Source organism: Orycteropus afer, unplaced genomic scaffold (assembly GCF_000298275.1).
Source record: "Orycteropus afer afer isolate SDZICR_OR568_19922 unplaced genomic scaffold, OryAfe1.0 scaffold00005, whole genome shotgun sequence".
NCBI classification, from domain to species: domain Eukaryota; kingdom Metazoa; phylum Chordata; class Mammalia; order Tubulidentata; family Orycteropodidae; genus Orycteropus; species Orycteropus afer.
Window position 1 is genome coordinate 27006681 of NW_006921592.1, and position 20065 is coordinate 27026745.

General features: G+C 38.3%; 1 protein-coding gene across 1 annotated transcript in view; it reads left to right on the forward strand.

The window, feature by feature from the left end:
* Window positions 1-20065, forward strand: part of ERCC6L2 (ERCC excision repair 6 like 2) — a 199323-nt gene that overhangs the window by 9628 nt on the left and 169630 nt on the right. The window contains exon 2 of the mRNA XM_007939191.1: window positions 1151-1575. Within this exon, the coding sequence (XP_007937382.1) occupies window positions 1151-1575 (425 nt within the window). The remainder of the gene's footprint in view (window positions 1-1150; window positions 1576-20065) is intronic.

Consider the following 20065-nt stretch of genomic DNA (forward strand, 5'->3'; position numbering starts at 1 on the left):
AGAAGGCTGGCGGTTCAAACCCACCAACCACTCCTCAGAAGGAAGGTTGGGCAATCTACTTCCATAGTGATACCGCCTCGGAAACCCAAAGAGGGGTCGCTATGAGTCGGGGCCGACTCTACAGTACATAACAACAAAATATATATATGTGTTTATAGTTGTTAGTTGCTGGAGATTCAATTTCAACTCATCTGGACCCCCAAGTGTGCAGAGTAGAAGTGCATTCTGTAGAATTTTCAAGACTGTGACCTTTTGGAAGGAGATCACCAGACCTAACTTCTGTGACACCTCTGGGAGGGTTTGAACTGCCGACTTTTTGATGAGTAGGTGACCAGTTAAGTATTTGTGCCACCCAGGGAATGAATACACACACACACACACATACACACAGAGAGTACGAAGAGGGGATGGGAGCAGGAAGTCAGTTCTTCAAAGAAAATAGAATCTTAGAAGAATTATAACGTTCATCTCTTTTTAGAACCTCAACTACTCAAAACCTAGAAGGGAAAAAGCTGATGCACATCACTGTAGATAAATCAGAGTACCCTTGGTTAGTTGAATGTAAATTAATGCCCTTATAGAATGAAATCCTTGACAACTTCAAACTTTTCCATTTGCCGTGATATTGCTAATGGTCTAGTTGTGAGGGTTTTTTTTTTTTTTTTTTTTTTTTAAATGTTGAGGTGTAGTCCATACTGAAGAAGACTGTAGTCTTTGCTCTTCATCAGTAAGTGCTTCAAGTCCTCTTCACTTTCAGCAAGCAAGGTTCAGCATATCACAGGTTGTTAATGAGTCTTTCTCCAGTTCTGATGCCATGTTTTTCTTCAGAGAGATCAGCTTCTTGGATTATTTGCTCAGCATATAGATTGAATAAGTGTGGTGAATGGATATAACTTTAATGTACACCTTTCCTGATTTTGAACCTCACAACTTCCCTTTGAATGACTGCTTCTTGGTCTGTGTTCAGGTTCTGAAAAGACACAACTAAGTGTTCTAGAGTTCCCATTCTTTACAATGTTATAAGTATAACTTATCTTGTTTCAATTATTTGGAAAATGTATTTATGTGGAATACTTAATTTTCTCAACAATAGATAAATGGGGTGTTACTTTTTGTGCTAGATTTGAACTTAATTTTCTTATTTTTGTAGACAGATGGTGTCCAGGAGAAAGATGCCTAGCCCCTTCTCCAGATAATGGAAAGCTTTGTGAAGCAAGCATAAAATCTATTACTGTGGATGAAAATGGGAAGTCAATTGCAGTTGTCTTATATTCAGATTCTCTGGAAAGGAAAGTACCCCTTAAAAGACTTCAAGAAGTGAAATCTGTTAAAGATTGCTCCAGGAATTTTATATTTGATGATGAGGATTTGGAAAAACCTTATTTCCCAGATCGAAAATTTCCATCATCTGCTACTGCTTTTAAATTATCTGAAGATGGAGACTGTATTCCTTATACTATTAATAGGTATTTGAGAGACTACCAAAGGGAAGGAACCCAGTTTCTCTATGGACACTACATCCAAGGAAGAGGGTGTATTCTTGGTGATGACATGGGTCTTGGAAAAACAGTACAGGTATTCATTTTAATTACTCTAAAATTAAAATTCAATAAAGTCATTTTATTATGGACATGAGTAGCTACCCTCTGCAAATCTCTATCTGTACTCCCAGATGGTATGATAGGTATTTTCTGTGTATGTGTATTACCCATTAGACGGTAAAGTTCTCAAAATTATGGACATTGTTTCAGTCATTATTTTATCCTCATTACTTACTTTAGTATCTGTTACATAATATTGTTCTGAAAAAAATTTGTTTGGTATGAGTTGGCTTGATTCTACCTTTGATAGTACTAAGATTAAGACATTAATTACATTTGAAATGGTTTAGCCTTCTTTGTAGTACCTAATGGAAGGAAAGTAGTCTGACATTGGGGAAGTTACAGTGTATGGTTACATTGACTTCCTTAGGGTGTTTTATGCATATTGGTTGGAGTTTATAATTTAAGAAGAATCTTAATCTGGGGCCCCTGGGCCACTAGGAGTTCTGGTGGATTTCAGAGAGGCCCCCAAGTTCCCTGAAATGGATACCAGAATTTGTGCATGTGTGTACCTTTTTGCAGGGTGGATCTGTGTTAGTTATATATTGCTCTATAACAAATTACGTTAAAATTTAGTAGTTTAAGACAACATCCATTTTTTCATCTCTCAGGATCTGTGAGCCAATAATCCAGGTGCTGCTTAGTTGGATCCTCTGGCACTGTCTTTTACAAGACTGCGGGCATCTCAAGGCTAGTCTGGAAGAATTCACTTCCTAACTCACTCATGTGATTTGCAGGATTCACTGATTTGTGAGTTGTTGGATGGAGGCCTCAGTTTCTCAGGCACTATTGGCTGGAGGCCTCTGTTGGTCCCACTGGCTTCTTCATAGAGCCTCTTACAATATAGCAGCTTGCTGTGTCAGGGTGAGCAAGTGAGAGAGTGAGAGAGTGCTAGTTGCAGAAGTCATGGTCTTGTGTCATCTGATCACAGAAAAGCCATACACTCAGTTTTGTTGTGTTCTGTTCATTTGAAACAAATTGTTATATCCAATCCACACTCAAGGGCAGTGATTACACAGGTTGGCAATACCACGAGATGGGAATTACTGGGACCCATGTCAGAAACTGCTTGCCACAGAGTCCTTTGCTTTCATTAAATTTTCAAAGAGATTTGTTATACAAAAAGATTAGAGTTAAGAATCTAAACTTTATCCTAAACAAATGCTCTGGATTTTCAGGATTATTTGTCTCATTTGTAATTAAGTCATTTCATGTTTCCTTCATTATCATTTTATTCTTCATGACATCATCATTGGTTAGTGGAATTTAAAGGTGTGTGAAAAACTAAGTTTCATATTTAAAAATAGCCAGATAATGCTACTGTGTATAAAGCTCTAATACGAAAATCTTAGGTTAAAAAACTATCCTTCACTTGTTGCTCTTCTGAGGTGCATCAGGCTTGTTCCAATGCATAGCAGTCCTGTGTACAACAGAACAGAACACTGCTGTGCTTGAGCCCATTGTTGCAGGCACTGTGTCAACCCATCTTGTTGATGATCTTCCTATTCTTCACTGACCTTCTGCTTTACCAAGCATGCTGTTTTTCTCCCGGACTGATAATATCTCCGTAGTACATGGGATGAAGTGTCACCATCCTCACTTCTAAGGATCTGGCTGTACTTCTACCAAGACAGATTTATTAGTTCTTTTAGCAGTCCATGGTACATTTAATATTCTTCACCAGCCCTATAATTCAAAGGCATCAACTAATTTTCAGTCTTCCTTATTCATTTATCCACCTTTTGCATGCATGTGATGTGATTGAAAATACCATGACTTGGGCCAGGCCCCATCTTAGTCTTCAAAATGACATCTTTTCTTCTTAACACTTTGAAGAGATCTTTTGTAGCAGATTTGCGCAAAGCAATGTGTCATTTGACTTTTTTACTGCTACTTTCATGGGCGTTGATTTTAGATCCAAGTAAAATGATATCCTTTACAACTTCAGTCTTTCTCCATTTATCATGATGTTGCTTATTGGTCCAGTTGTGAAGATTTTTGTTTTCTTTATGTTGAATTGTAATTCATACTAAAGGCTATAGTCTTTGATCTTCATCAGTAAATACTTCAAATGTTTGCTTTCACCAAGCAAGGTTGTGTCATCTGCATTGCACAGGTTGTTACCGAGTCATCCTCTGTCCTTGATTTCCCATTTTCCTACATAGTCCAGTTTCTCAGATTATTTGCTCACTTTATACATTAAATGGGAGCTCTGGTAGCATAGTGCCTAAAGCACTTGACTGCTAACCAGAAGGCTGGCGGTTCAAACCCACCAGCCACTCCTCGGAAGGAAGGTTGGGGAAAGCTACTTCAGTAGTGATACTGCCTCGGAAACCCAAGGAGGGGTCGCTATGAGTCGGGTCCAACTCGACAGCACATAACAACAACAACAACAACATACATTGAATAAATATGATACATCCTTGATGCACAATTTTACTGATTTTAAACCACATAGTATCTCATTGTTCTGTTTGAACAGCTGCCTCTTGGGCTATGTATAGGTTCCTGATGAGCACAATTAAGTGTTCTGGAATTCCCATTCTTCACAGTGTTATCCATAATTTGTTATAATCCACACAATCAAATGCCTTTGCATAGTCAACAAAACACAGGTAAACATCCTTCTGGTATTCTTTGCTTTCAGCCAAGATCCATGTGACATCAGCAATAATATCCCTTGTTCTACCTCCTCTTCTTAAGCTGGCTTGCATTTCTGGTAGTTCTCTGTTGATGTATCGCTGTAAACATTTTGGATTATTTCAAGCAAAATTTTACTTATGCATAATAATAATGATATTGTTTGATAATTTCCACATTTTGTTGGATTATCTTTCTTTGTAATGGCCACAAATATGGATCTCTACCCATCAGTAGCTATTTCCCAAATTTCTTTGCATAGACGCACATCCAGTGTTGCATCTGTTTATTGAAACATTTCAGTTGATATTCCGTCAATCACTGGAGCTTTTTCATCAGTGCCTACACTGCAGCTTGCACTTCTTCCAGCGCCATTGATTCTTGATCATATGCTACGTCCTGAAATAGTTGAACATTGGCCAGTTCTTTGACAGTGACTCTGTGTATTCCTTCCATCTTTTTTTGATGTTCTTGCGTAATTGAGTATTTCGCTCATATAATCCTTCAATATTGGAATTCGGGGCTTGATTTTTTTTTTTTCCAGTTATTTTAGCTTGAGAAATGCTGAGTGTGTTTTTTCTTTTGGTTTTCTAACTCCAGGTCTTTGCACATTTAGTTACAATACTTAACTTTGTCTTCTCAAGCCACCCTTTGCAATCTTCCATTCAGCTCTTTTACTTCATTACTTCTTTCATATGTTTTAGCTACTCTACATTCAAAAGTAAGATTTAGAGGCTCTTCTGACATTCATTTTGTTCTTTCCTTTCTTTCATTTAATAACTGTTTTCTTCGAGTATGATGTCCGTTCTGGCATCCCACAACTCATCTGGCCTTTTTGGTCATTAGTGTTCCATACATCAGATCTGTTCTTGAAATGGTCTCTAAATTTAGTGAAATAGACTCAAGGTCATGCTCTGGCTCTTGTGGACTTGTTTAAATTTTCTTCAGTTTCAACTTGAACTTGCATATGAGCAATTGGTGGTCTGTTCTACAGTCATTCCCTGGCCTGTTCTGACTGATGATTTTGAGCTTTTCCATTACCTCTTTCCAAAGATATGTCGTTGTTGTTGCTGTGTGCCCTTGAGTTGGACCTGACTCATAGCAACCCCTCCTTGGGTTTCCAAGGCAGTATCACTACAGAAGTAGATTGCCCTTCCTTCCGAGGAGTGGCTGTTGGTTTTGAACCGCCAACCTTCTGGTTAGCAGTCAGGTGCCTTAGGCACTATGCTACTAGAGCTCCTTCTAAAGATATAGTTGATTTGATTTTTGTGTATTCTATCTGTCAAAGTCCATGGGTATAGTCATTGTTTATGTTGTGGAAACAAAAGGTATTTGCAATGAAAAAGTCATTGGTTTTGAAAATTCTATCATGCAATATCTGGAGTCATTTCTGTCACCAAGGTCTTGTTGTCCAACCACCTATCCTTCTTTGTTGTTTCCAACTTTTACATTCCAATCACCAGTAATTACCAATGCATCTTGATTGCATGTATGACTAATTTCAGAGTGCAGAAATTGGTAAAAGTCTTCAGTTTGTTCATCTTTAGCATTAGTGGTTTGTGTGTAAAGTTGAATAACAGTTGTATTTACTGGTGTGTCTTGTAGATGTATTATCCTATCGTTGACAGTTTTGTACAAGATCTACAAGGGTAGATCTTGAAATGTTATTTTTGACTATGAATGTGATGCCGTGCCTCTTCCATTTTTTATTCCTGGCATAGAAGACTATATGATTATCTGATTCAAAATGGCTAGTACCAGTCTATTTCAGGTCACTAATGCTAGGATGTTAATCTAAATATGTTCTATTTCACTTTCGACTTCCAGTTTTCCTGGATCCATACTTTATACATTCCATATTCTGATTATTAATGGATATTTACAGCTGTGTCTTCTCATTTTGAGTCATGATACATCAGCAAATAAAGATCCCATGAGCTTTCTTCCATCCACTTCTTTAAGTTTGACTCTACTTTGAGGAGACAGCTCTTCCCCAGGTGAGTGCCTTCTAACCTGAGGGGCTCATCTTCCAGCACTATATCAGACAATGTTCATAAAGTTTTCACTGCCCAGTTTTTCAGAAATTGGCAGACTTCTGCTCCTTCTTCCTAGTCTGTCTTAGTCTGGAATCTCAGGTGCAGCCTGTTCACCATGGGTGACCCCACTTGTATTTGAAATGTCAGTGGCATAGCTTCCAGCATCACAGCAATGTACAACCTACCACAGTTTGACAAATTGACAGATGGAATAATCATGGTACATTACCTTCAGTAGTCATATATATTACCATTAGTCATACTCTCAGTTCTTTAAAACTCACACAGTGCAGATAGATCTAGTCTTGCACACTGGAGGTATTAAAGAATTGTTTTATGGAATGCATGAATTCGCTTTTTCAGGAAAATAGATGGCAAATAAATAAATAACGTCCTACTGTGATTATCTTTATGTGTACTTTTAATATTTTTGCACATGCTAGAATGTTGTTTTGGAGCCCTGGTGGCACAATGGGTAAGTGCTCAACTGCTAAGTGAAGGTCTGTGGTTCTAACCTAACAGTGGCTCTTCAGGAGAGCAGACCTAACAGTCTGCTTCTATACAGATTACAGCCTAGGAAATCCTATGGGCCAGTTCAGTTCTTCCTATAAGGTTACTGTGAGTTGAAATGCACTCAATAGCACACAACAACAGAATGTTGTTTCCCACCATTCTTTGAAGAGCCAGTACCCATTCATTTTCAAAAAGTATTCAAACAGGTTGCCTGAGGATGCAACAAAAACTAATCTGTAGTTTGGGAACCACTACCCTGAAAACTAAATACAATTCAAATTCTTGTGCATGTTTAAATCTCAAATTTCAAGTTTAGCTTTGTCTCTGAAGCCCGTGTTACACAGAAATTTTCTTTATTTTACATTTTATAGAAAGTGTCACATTCACAAGTGTCAGCATTCTCTTCAGTTATATTTTGGTTATTCCCACTCCAGTGCTATAGTTTCCCTGCCTCCTTATCTTCTCATATTTGCTTTACATTAATTGTTGACCTTTTGGTTTCATAGATGTTTTTTAACAGGAATCTGTACTGAAGGGTAATACCCTTTATTTTGTGTGCCAGTCTGTTATTTTGCTAAAATGTGATCATGGGATAGTTTCTGTCCAAGATTTAAAGAGTATCTCAGGGTGATTGTCTCAAGGAGTTCTCTAGTCTCAGTTGGTCCAGTAAGTCTGGACTTTTTAAAAACTTGAGTTCTGTTCCTCATTTTTCTCCCATTCTATCAGCGTCCATCTGTTGTGGCCCTGATCAGATTGATCAGTAGTGGTAGATGGGCACCATTTGGTTCTTCTTTCAGGGTAGATGAGGCTGTGACTTATATAGGCTATTAGCCCTGTAGACTGCTTTCTTCTGTGAGACATTAGTTTCCTTCTTTCTTTTTTGCTCTTGACTGGTAGAGGGAGCTCTGGTGCTGTAGTGCCTAAGGCACTTGACTGCTAATCAGAAGGCTGGAGGTTCAAACCCACCAGCCACTCCTCAGAAGGACGGCTGGGCAATCTACTTCCATAGTGATACTGCCTTGGGAACCCAAGGAAGGGTCGCTATGAGTCAGATCCGACTCGAGGGCAATGAGTTTTTTTTTTTTTTTTTGGTAGAGTCCGATGCTCATACCTTAGATGGCTGCTTGCAAGCTTTTAAGACCCCAGATGCTATTCACCTTATTAGGATGCAGAACATGAAGTTTGTGAACTATATTATGACAATTGATTGAGTTATCCCATGAGCCTAAGGTCCTTAGCCTTCAAACCCAGAAAACCAATCTTACAAATTGTTTGGTTATGTTTAAGATGTATCTGTAACTGTATCCTCTGTGAATATGTATGTGCGCACACATATCTGATTTACATGTACATACTGATACTTCTGTATGTGCACATGTATATACATACCTGTACCTACCTCTACACACCTGTACCTACCTGTACACATATATGTGTGTACACGTATGTATGTGATCATATACTTATTTTTTGGTTATTCTTGGTGCTGTTGCCTAATTATATATGATGTTATATTCTTTAGCACAGACATCCTTTTGTCTTATGCACTTCTTAGTGGCATCATTTCCTTTGGTCAAGCTGTGCTTATTACACCAACATTCGGTGCTACTTTTCTCATCACCAAAAATAACAAGTATCTGTGATTTAGAGAGTGATTCCCCCTCCCCTCTCACCTATCCCTAGTAACCACCAATGAAAATTGGTTTCTCTGTATGTATGTGTGTGTGTATATATGTATATGACATACACACATATATACATATACACATGTATTCTTTCTCCTTATGAAAATGGGATCATACAATATTTTTCCTTATGTGATTAACTTATTTCACCTGCCATTATGTCCTCTAGAGCAATCTATATTATAATAACGTTTTATGGACTCATCACTGTTCTTTACGGTTTCGTAGTGTTCCATTGTATGTGTGTACCACATGCTGCTTATCCATTCATCCATTGAAGGATACTTTGGCTCTTTCTACCTTGTTTTTTTTTTTTTTTTTTTTTGCTGTTGTGAATAATGCTGTAGTGAACATAGGTGTGATTTATATCTAAGAGTGGGATTTCTGGATCATAAAGTATTTCTGTTTTTAGTTTTTGAAGAAGTGCTGTGAAAGGCTTTGAGGGCTCATTTTCAGAAGACTGGGGAATTGTTTCTGTACTAATTTTGATACTTTAGTCTGATTTGTCTGATTTTTATAAGCCTGGTTTTCTGTATAATGTTCCTTGTAACTCAGAAGATAATTTCTACATAAATAGGCCACTTGGGAGACCCATTTACATTAGAGCTTCTAGAAAGGATCACTAAGCCATGAGTTCATTAGAATGTCAAAATGTAGAAGAATTAGGTGATAAAGAAAATAGACCTTTGGATTCACTGTTTCAACTAAAGTATTTTTTGTACTTCATTTTCCATTTTCATCCCTTAAGTTTATGAAATTGAGCTCTTTTTTAAAATTGTTTCATATATCAAATAAAATTTCCTTCCTTCATTTCAAATTTAAAAGCAAGTAAACTTACTGTTTTACATTTTTCAAAGGATGAGCATTGAAAAATGCCTATTTGATTTAGTGACTTGTGAATCATTGGTATCTTGAGCAACAACCATTTTGCTGGTGTGTTGAGTATACAAGCAAGAATGGAGAAAGAGAAGACACAGACATAGGAAGTATGCTCATCTTTTTAAGAAATGTGGCTTTGAAGGGGCATACCTAAAACCAAACTCACTGCCATCAAGTTGATTCCAACTCATAGTGACCCCCACTGGATTTCCAAGGCTGTAAATCTTTATGGAAGCAGCCTGCCTCATTTTTCTTCTGTGAGTGACTGGTAGGGTCAAACTACAGGCCTTTTGGTTAGCAGCCAAATGCCTTAACTGTTACCCCACCAGAGCTCCTTTGAAGGGGAATAGTGGCCTAATAATAATTAGAGGGAGAGTGGGATTTTGAGGTAGGTTCTTTTATTGCTTATTTTATATTGATTTGAGATAGAAGGGACTTGAGTACTTTTTTAAGTAAATGAGAAGGATTTGTTTGAGATGGAACAGTTGAGCATGCAGCATACATAAATATATGTACAATACATATACTTTATATATGCATGCCTATGTATATACCATAGAAGCAACACACACATTGACATGCAAAAAATTGTGTCAGATAGTATGTGGTGGTTATGTTTATGTGTCAGCTTGGCTGGGCCTGGTTGAGTGGCTGGGCGGCTGGTGGTAGTTATCCCCCATGATGAGACTGGCAATCAACTCCATGGTGGAATCTACCACAAGCAGCTGAGTAGCTGCTTTGGGTATGTAGTCTGCTTCCTGAATATAAGAAGCAGCTTTGGGAATGGTCTCTAGCTTAGGGCACGCTTGGACCCTGCATGTAGTCATTGCCTGTACATACATTAACCTGTGTATGGGATCAGGTTGTATCTCTGGGTCAAGGCATTAGTGGTTACTTTCATATAACATTTAAGAGTGCCAGTTATGATGATTATTAACATTAAAACCATAATACCAAAGAACAGAATTGACCTTAACCAGATACCTGCTAAACATATCAGAAAAGGAAAACCCCAACCCACTTTATTTTGGTATATGAAACCATTTTTGCAATAGCATGTTCTGCTTCCTCTAAAGTATCGATCCAGGTGCAACATGAGGTATTAGCTGTAGCTCAGACTCTTCATTTTAAAGCCAACAAGAAATCTAGGGAAATTTTATTATCTAAAACTACTTTAGCTAGTGAATTTAACGATTTTTCTTGAGCAGTTGTAGTATTAGCCACATCAGCAACTATTTGTTCCATCATGTTTGAGATGTTTCTAATGGCAAGTTCAAAATCTGCAACTCCTATAAATGTTCTCATAAAGGAAAAAACAGCTTCTGGGTTTTCTGTAACTGCGTTGAATTCATAGGCAATGCTTGTGTTGTCCCTTGCCACCAAATTTAAAGGGTTAGTTCAATGTAGGCTATAAGAAATAGATGTCTAAAGGGACTCCCATATGGGTTACAGTACACTTCCTTACCATTCCAAACAGGATAAAGCATAGGTATTAAAAACCAAAAACCAAACTCACTGCTGTCGAGTTGGGTCCTACTTATAGCAACCCCTCCTTGGGTTTCCAAGGCGGTATCACTATGGAAGTATATTGCCCAACCTTCCTTCCAGGGAGTGGCTGGTGGATTTGAACCACCAGCCTTCTGGTTAGCAGTTAAATGCCTTAGGCACTATGCCACCAGAACTCCCAAAGCCCAGGTATTGGACTCATTATTTAGATTCATATTGGTAATTATTTGCTACCTTGATCTTCCACATAAAAATATGTACACATATGGAGGGGGAGCTCCAGTGGCGTAGCGGCAAACCCACCAGCCACTCCTCGGAAGGAAGATTGGGCAGTCTACCTCCATAGTGATAATGCCTTGGAAACCCAAGGAAGGGCCGCTGTCAGTCAGAGATGATGGCACATAACAACAACAATATACATATAGGGCACGTATTATGCCAGGTTTGGTGTTTTTACCTGAGAGAGGGACTGTTTGATTTATTCGTTGAAGACAATTTTCTGTTAAGGTGTTGTTACAAATAGACATTTATTTTGTTGTTAGGTGCCATTGAGTCAATTCCAACTCACAGCAATGCTGTGCACACAGAATAAAACACTGCCCTGTCCTAAGCCATCTGCACGATCCTTGCTATACTTGAGCCCATCATTGCAGTTACTTTGTCAGTCCATCTCATTGAGGGTCTTCTTTTTCTCTGACCCTCGACTTTACCAAGCATTACATCCTTCTCCAGGGACTAGTGCCTTCTGATGACATGACCAAAGTTGTTGTTTTTATGTGCTGTCGAGTCGGATCCGACTCATAGTGACACCTCCTTGGGTTTCTGAGGCAGTATCACTACAGAGGTAGATTGTCCCTTCTTCCTTCCAAGGAGTGGCTGGTGGGTTTGAACCGCAAGCCTTCTGGTTAGCAGTCAAGTGCCTTAGGCAGTATGCTACCAGAGCTCCCATGACCAAAGGAGGTGCGACAAAGTCTGGCCATTCTCGCTTCTAAGGAGCATTCTGGCTGCACTTCATCCAGGATAGATTTCTTCCTTCTGGCAGTCTATGGCATTTTCATTATTCTTCACCAATACCACAGTTCAGAGGTGTGATAGTTGGAGCTGTGTGTCAACTTGGCTGGACCCCAGTTCTGTGTGGTTGTTCCCATGATGGGATCAGATGACTGTGTTCTGAGTGACCAGTCTGCCCAAGGGGAGTTTCCCTAGGGGTGTGGCCTGCTTCCAGTATATCCAGGGACATCCTGGGAAGAGAGACATTCTTTGAGGGATTGGAACCCTGGTGTGCTGACTACAAACTTCCGTGAGTTGAGCAGCCCACCGCTCGGCCTGGAGATCTTGGATTTGTCTTTTGTTGGAGTCAACAACCAGCGTACTGCCTGCCGGCCTTGAATTTCTCGGCCCCCTGTGCTTGCGGAAACTAAGGCTGCCACCAGCCCGACATTTCCTCCAGGGACTTTGGACTTGCCGGCTTCTATACATTTGTGAGCCATTTTCCTAAGATAAATTTCTCCCTCCCTCTCTCTCTCTCTCTCTCTCTCTCTATATATATATATGCTTTGCTGGTTTTTGTGTTTCTCTAGAGAACCCAATCTAACACAAGAGGCATCAGTTCTTCTTCAGTCTTCCATATTATTGCCCTGCTTTCACATGCATATGAAGTGAATGAAAATACTGTGGCTTGAGTTAAGTGCACCTTAGTCTTCAAAGTGACATCTTTGCTCTTCAGCACTTTGAAGAGGTCTTTTGCAGCAGATTTGTCCAGTGCAATAAGACATCTGGTTTCTTAACTGCTGCTTCCATGAGTGTTGATTGTGGATCCAAATAAAATGAAATCTGTGGCAACTTCAATCTTTTATTAATTTATCATATGTTGTTTATCGGTCCAGTTTTGAGGATTTTTGTTTGCTTTATGTTGAGGTAAAGAAGACTGTAGTCTTTGATCTTCATCGATAAGTACTTGAAGTCATGTTCACTTTAAACAAACAAGGTTGTGTCATCTGCATATTGCAGGTTCTTCATGAGTCTTCCTCCTATCCTGATGCCACTTCTTCATATAGTCCAACTTCTTGGATTATTTGCTCGCTATATAGATTGAATAAGTATGGTGAAAGAATACATCCCTCATGTACACTCTTCCTGATTTTAAACCATGTGGTGCCGTAGTGCCTAAAGCATTTGACTGCTAACCAGAAGGCTGGTGGTTCAAACCCATCAGCTACTCCTCAGAAGGAAGATTGGGCAGTCTACGTCCATAGTGATACTGCCTTGGAAACCCAAGGAGGGGTCGCTATGAGTCAGATCTGACTGGATGGCAGTGAAGTTTTTTTTTTTAGTGGCCAGATGCTGTAATAGCAGAGTATCCTTTAAAATGTGTCTAATGAAAGGGAACAGGCTAACAAGTCATCAATGGATTGGAGACGAGCAGCACCACTGGCAAATTTTCAAGATTGCAAATCAGCATGTAAAACTTGAGAAGAATAGGTAGGACTTTCAGTATAACTCTGAAGCATAACTGTCCAGGTAAATTACTGATTTTCTAGCAAAAAAAACCAAATAGCTATTGATGTTCTGGGTGAACTGGGACACTCAAAAAGGTACTGCACAAATCTATTATGGTAAAATGAGTAGTTTTTTGGGGAATTTTAGATAAATGGGGGTTAGGCACTATAGAAAAGTGAGGGGAAAACTACACAGTTGATGGCTTGTAAATCTTGTACAAACCTTCATCCTAGATTTCTGGAATTCTTTACAGAGAAGACAGGAGCATTACATGAGTTACTCCAAAGGATTATAATCCTTCCTCCCCCCTGCCCCCTTTTTGTTTTTAAAGGAAACCTTGCATTATTAGGATTAGTCCTTCTCTTGTTTCCTTCTTTATAGGACATTGTGAAACCCTAGGCAAAGGCTTAGAATGATCTCTATGAATTTTGATGTTCAGCTGACAAAACTCAATCAGGCAGGCAGGCAAGAAGAAGGCGAGTTTAATTCAGCAGGACCTGAGTTTAATTCAATCATTTAGTTTTCATTAAAAAATACTTTTTGAATTTCTCCTTTGTACTTTGAAACTTGCTCTAGAATGCAGGGTAACTAAAGTGAATGGAAGCAATGATTAAATAAAAGAGCTGAATAGAAATTTCAAAGAGTGGCTTGAGAAGACAAAGTAAAATATTGTAATGGAGTTAGCAAAGACCTGGAGTTAGCAAACTAAAGGGAAGAACACCTCAGCATTTCTCAAGCTGAAGGAACTGTAGAAAAAAATAAAGGCTTGAGTTGCAATTTTGAAGGATTCTATGGGCAAAAAATTGAATGATGTAGGAAATATCAAAAGAAAATGGAAGGAATAAAGAATCATTGTACCAAAGAGAATTGGTTACATTCAGCCATTTCAGGAGGTAGCATGTCATCAAGAACTGATGAGATTGAAGTAAGAAGTCCAAGCTGCACTGAAGGAATTGATGAAAAGCAATGTTCCAGGAATTGACAGAGTACTAATTGAGAGATTTCAGCAAAAGGATGCAGTGCTAGAGGTACTCACTCATCTGTACCAAGAAATTTGGAAGACAGTTACCTGGCCAACTGACAGGAAGAGGTTCATATTTATACCCATTGCGAAGAAAAGAATGCAGAAATCTTCAAACAATATCATTAAATCATATGCAAGTAAAGTTATGCTGATGATAATCCAAAAACAGTTGCAGCTCTACATTGACAGGGAACTGCAGAAATTCAAGCTGGATTCAGAAGAAGATGTGGAATGAAGGATATCATTGATGTCAGATGGATCTTGGCTGAAAGCCGAGAATACCACAAAGGTATTTACCTGTATTTTATTGATTATGCAAAGACATCCAGTTGTGTGGATCATAACCAATTATGGATAACATTGTGCAGAATGGGAATTCCAGATATTTTGTTGTGTAGAGCCTGAACATAGATCAAGAAGCAGTCATTTGAACAGAACAAGGGGGATACTATGTGGTTTAAAATCAGAAAAGGTGTGTGTAAGGGTTGTATCCATTTGCCATACTTATTCAGTCTATATGCTTATCAAATAATCCAAGAAGCTAGTCTGTATCAAGAAGAATGTGGCATCAGGATTCGAGGAAGAATAATTAACAGTGTGCGATATGCAGATAACACAACCTTGCTTGCTGAAAGTGAAGAGAACTTGAAGCACTTATTGATGAAGATAAAAGAAAGCAGGCTTCAGTGTGGATTACACCTTAATGTGGAAAAAAAAAAGTAAAAATCCTCTCAGACCAATAAACAACATCATGAAAAATGGAGAAAGATTCATGTGTCAAAGATTTCATTTTACTTTTATCCACAGTCAACATCCATGGAAACAGGAGTCAAGAAATCAAACAAGATTTTGCATTGTGCAAATGTGCTGCAAGAGATTAAATTGTTATAAAGCAAAGATGTCACCTTGAGGACTAAGGTGCACCTGACCTGAGCCATGACATGTTCAATCTTAATTCATGTGAAAGCTATACAATCAACAAGACCAAAGAAAAATGGATACATGTGAATTATGGTGTTGCTGGAGAATATTGAATATGTCATGAACTGCTGGAAGAACAAATAAATCTGTCTTGGAAAAAGTACAGTCAGAATGCTTCTTAGAAGTGGGGATGGCAAGGCTTCATCTAATAACCTTAGACATTTTATTAGTAGGGAGCAGTCCCTGGAGAAGGACATAATGCTTGGTAAAGTACCAAATGGAAAAAAAAAACAAAAAACAAAAACTCACTGCTGTGGAGTCGGATCTGACTCATAGTGACCCGTTTGGGTTTCCGAGGTGGTATCACTTACAGAAGTAAATTGTCCAGTCTTCCTTCTGAGGAGTGGCTAGTGGGTTTGAACTGCCATCTTTCTGGTTAGCAGTCAAATGCCTTAGGCACTATGCCACCAGAGCTCCTAGGGCAGCAAAAAAGAGGAAGACTGTTAGTGAGATAGATTGACACAATGGCTTCAACAGTGGGCCCTACCATGGCAATGATTGTAAAGATAGGACAGCACCGACAGTGTTTTTTCTGTTATGCATTGGGTTACTATGAATGGGAACCACCTTGATGGCACCTAACAACAGTATTCCATTGTATAGATACTGCATTTTGTTTATGTTTTCTTTGTTATGTTTACTAATAGACATCTGGGCTGTTTCTAGTTTTTAGTTATTAAGAGTAAAGCTGTTAGGAGCTTTCTTTAACAAGTCCTTTTGTGTATTCATTTCTCTTGGATAAATAATTAGGAATGGAATTGCTTGGTCATAGGGTTGATGTATGTTTACCTTTATGAGAAAATGCCAAACCATTTTTCAAAATGTACCCTACTATTCTGCACCCCCACCAACAGTGTATGAGAGTTCTGGTTGTTCCATTTTCTTGCCAACATTTGAGTTTGTTTATTTTTAAATTTTAATATTCTTGATGTGTGTTTATGTGTAGGTTTTTATATTTTTAACAGCTTTATGGAGTTATAATTGATCTACAGTAAATGGCATCTATTGCAATATACAGTTTGGTCATTTTTTTTTCCCATATGTTTTTCATCATAATACCACAGTTAAGATACCGAACACATTTGCCATCCAAAAGTTTCTTCATGTCTGTTTGTGTCCAGGATATATTCAACACCAATAGTTAATCCCCTCCTATTTTTATCTTTCATTTTTACTTGGACTGAGAAATTAAATATACTTGGGAAGGAATTTGAATGTAAAATCTTAGATTTTTATTTAATTTTCCCATTATTTTATAGAATTTAATAGATAATTTGAAAATAGCTCTCCTCTTTAAGTTTATATAATATTTAACTAATATGTAATTATAGTAAGTAATTTCAGTTAGCACACACAAGTTTGGGAACCTTCCCTTTGGTAATGAGATAACTGATAGGAAGTGAGATGAGGAGGCCCTTGTTGAGCAGTGGTTCTAAAAGTGTGATCTCTGGACGAGCAGCATGTGCATCACTTGAGAATTTGTTAAAATTATAAATTACTGGCTCTCACACCAGATCTACAGAATTAGAAACTGTGGGGGTGGGACCCAGCAATCGATGTTTTAACAACCTCTAGGTAATGTTGATGCACATTGCACAACAAAAGATTGAGAACCTTTGAGCAAACCATTTATTTTTCAGAGGGGATGGAAAATTTTGGTTAAAATGGTGAGGGGGTACAATGAAGGTTGTTTAGAGGAGTGTTTGTTGTTGTTACGTGCTGTCGAGTCAGCCCTGACTCATAGCGACCCCTTCTTGGGTTTCCGAGGCAGTATCACTACGGAAGTAGATTCCCCAACCTTCCTTCCGAGGAGTGGCTGTTGGGTTTGAACTGCCAGCTTTCTGGTTAGCAGTCAAGTGCCTTAGGCACTATGCTACCAGAGCCCCTAGAGGAGTGTTTAGTCAGTGTGAATATTTATAAATAGAATGATAATCATTTCATCAAAAAAATTTAGTAGAATTTTAGAATGGAAATTATATTAAAGATAATCTTGTTCAGCTTTTTTATAAATGAAGAAACTGAGGCACAGGAGTACTAAGATTTCCCTATCAAGAGACAGAAAGGAAGTCATTGTTTACATTCCCATTAAGTACTTGTTTCTTTTATTTACCTCTCTACTCTTCCTACTACCTCCTTTATGCAGTCTTAATTCAGTTTTTAATTAATAGTTTTAATTCATTCAATCAGTTGAGTTACGGCCTTGGAAACTCTATGGAGCAGTTCTACTCTGTCCTGTGTAGTAGGGTTTCTGTGAGTTGGAGTTGACATGATAGCAGTGGCTTTGGTTTTGGTTTGGTAGGTTATTTTCATTATAAATTTTGGATAATGTTATCTTTAGTAACTTCAAAGCTATCCTAAAATTTAAAAGTTCATTGGATTACAGGTCACCCTGTTCACTCAGGACTATAGTAATAAAGAGAAAAATAATATAGTCTTTAATCATGGAGGAAATACATTGATATTCAATGTGAAAGGTTAATTAACCTCTAGAGTCATAAGCCTTTTAAAGCAGAAACAAAATTTTCCTAGTGTTTTAAAGATAAAATTGCTTTTCTTATTTTGGCCTGTAGTTCACATTTTAGGAATTTTATTTATCTTTGTAAAGATAAATGGGCTAGGCCCTTTTCAAAACAGCATGGTGGTGGTGGTATTTTAAAAGTAAGGGGAACTGTCATACTTTTCTGGAGAGTGATTTCAAAGTACTCTCACCCTACATTTTTATCTTCTAAGGAGATGAAAAATAAGGGCCATAAGCTCTTTACTTATCCTAATGAATTAGTTTTTGCTACGCCTCCTTATATTGCTCAAAGAGAAAGTTTGTTGTACTCTTTTCCACCTCTGATTTCCGCCGTAGTTCATCTGACTGTGAGGAGAGATGGCCAATAAAATGTTTGCCTAACTTTAGAAAGGAATGCCTATAAAAACAAAAAGCTTTCCCATGGTGAGATTTTATTTCTGAAATGTAGTTTTTGAACTTTTACTATTCTAGAAGTGGCTAATTTAAATACTTATCTTAGTTCTTTTCATCTGTAAACATAACTTTATCATTATTTCACAAGAAGATAGGTTCTGTTTTTCCTTTGCAGATTAATTGTACAGACCTTCACTGTCAATTTGTCATGCATCTTTGGTGAATTAGATTTTGGAGAGCTCCAGTGGCATAGTGCCTGCGGCATTTGACTGCTAACCAGAAGGCTGGCAGTTCAAAGCCACCAGCAACTCCTCAGAAGGAAGGTTAAGCAATCTACTTTCATAGAAATACTCCCTCAGAAACCCAAGGAAGGGTTGCTATGAGTTACAATCGACTCAATGGCAGTGAGTTTGGTTTTTTTGGTTTCTACAGTGTAGTGTAATGTGGTAGAGATGACTAGATCCCCGTCAAAAATTTGTATTCCCTTTGCTTTCTATGAGTAGTACAAATGGTTAATGCGATTGGCTGTTACCTGAAAGGTTGGTGATTCTAATCCACCTAGAGGTGCCTTGGAAGAAAGTCCTGGCAATCTACTTCTGACGAATCAGCCATTGAAAACCCTGTAGGGCAAGTGTACTCTTCAACACATGGGTTCATTGTGAGTCAGAATCCACTCAATGGCAATGGTTTTTTTTTTGTGTGTGTGTGTGTGTGTATGTGAAAATATAGATAACAACACAATATTTGCTAATTTGACATTAGATATGTATAGTTCAGCAACCATCACCAGTATTTGTTGCCCATTTTCCATTGCCATAAACAGAGACTCAGTTCTTCCTAAGCAGTGATTTTCCCTTGCCCCATACCTCCTGCCCCTGGTAACCATTATTAAACTCAGATCTCTATGCATTTGCCTATTCTAGGTATTTCGTATTAGTGAGAACATACAATATTTGTCCTTTTGTGATTGACTTACTTTACCCAGCAAAATGTGTTCAAAGTTCATCCATGTTATGGCATGTATCAGAACTTCATTTTTCTTTATAGTATAGTAATATCCCATTGTAGGTATATAGCACATTTCATTATTCATTCATCTATTGATAAGCATTTAGATTGTTTCCACCTTTTGGCCATTGTGAACAGTGCCTCAATGTTCGGCACGTGTCTGTTGGCATTACTGCTTTCAAGTCTCTTGTGTATATACTTAAGAGTGGACTTGCTGGATCCTGTGGTAGTTCTAGTTCTATGTTCGGCCTTTTGAGGAACCACCAACCCGTTTTCTACAGCATCATTTTGCATTCCCACCAGCAATGGATAAAGGTTCTGATTTCTCCACAGCCTCTCTAACACCTGTTGTTTTCAGTTTTTTTATTGATATTTTAAGGCGCTCTGGTGGCACAGTGTCTAAGGCATTTGACTCCTGACCAGAAAGTTGGTAATTCAAATGCACCAGCTACTCTGTGGAAGGAAGACAGGGCAATCTACTTCCATAAAAATTTACCACCTCGGAAACCCAATGAGGGTGGCTATGAGTTGGAATCGACTTGATGGCAGTGGGTTTGGTTTTTGGTTTATTGACATTCTAATGGGGATGAAAGGAACTCTGGTGGTATCATGGTTAAGGTATTTGGCTGCTAACTAAAAGATCAGCAGTTCAAACCCACCAGCCTCTCTGTAGGAGAAAGATGAGGCAGTCTGCTTCCTTAAAGATTTACAGCCTTGGAAAACCAGTGGGGGTCTCTGTGAGTTGGAATTGACCCTATGGCAATGAGTTTTTTTTTTTTTTT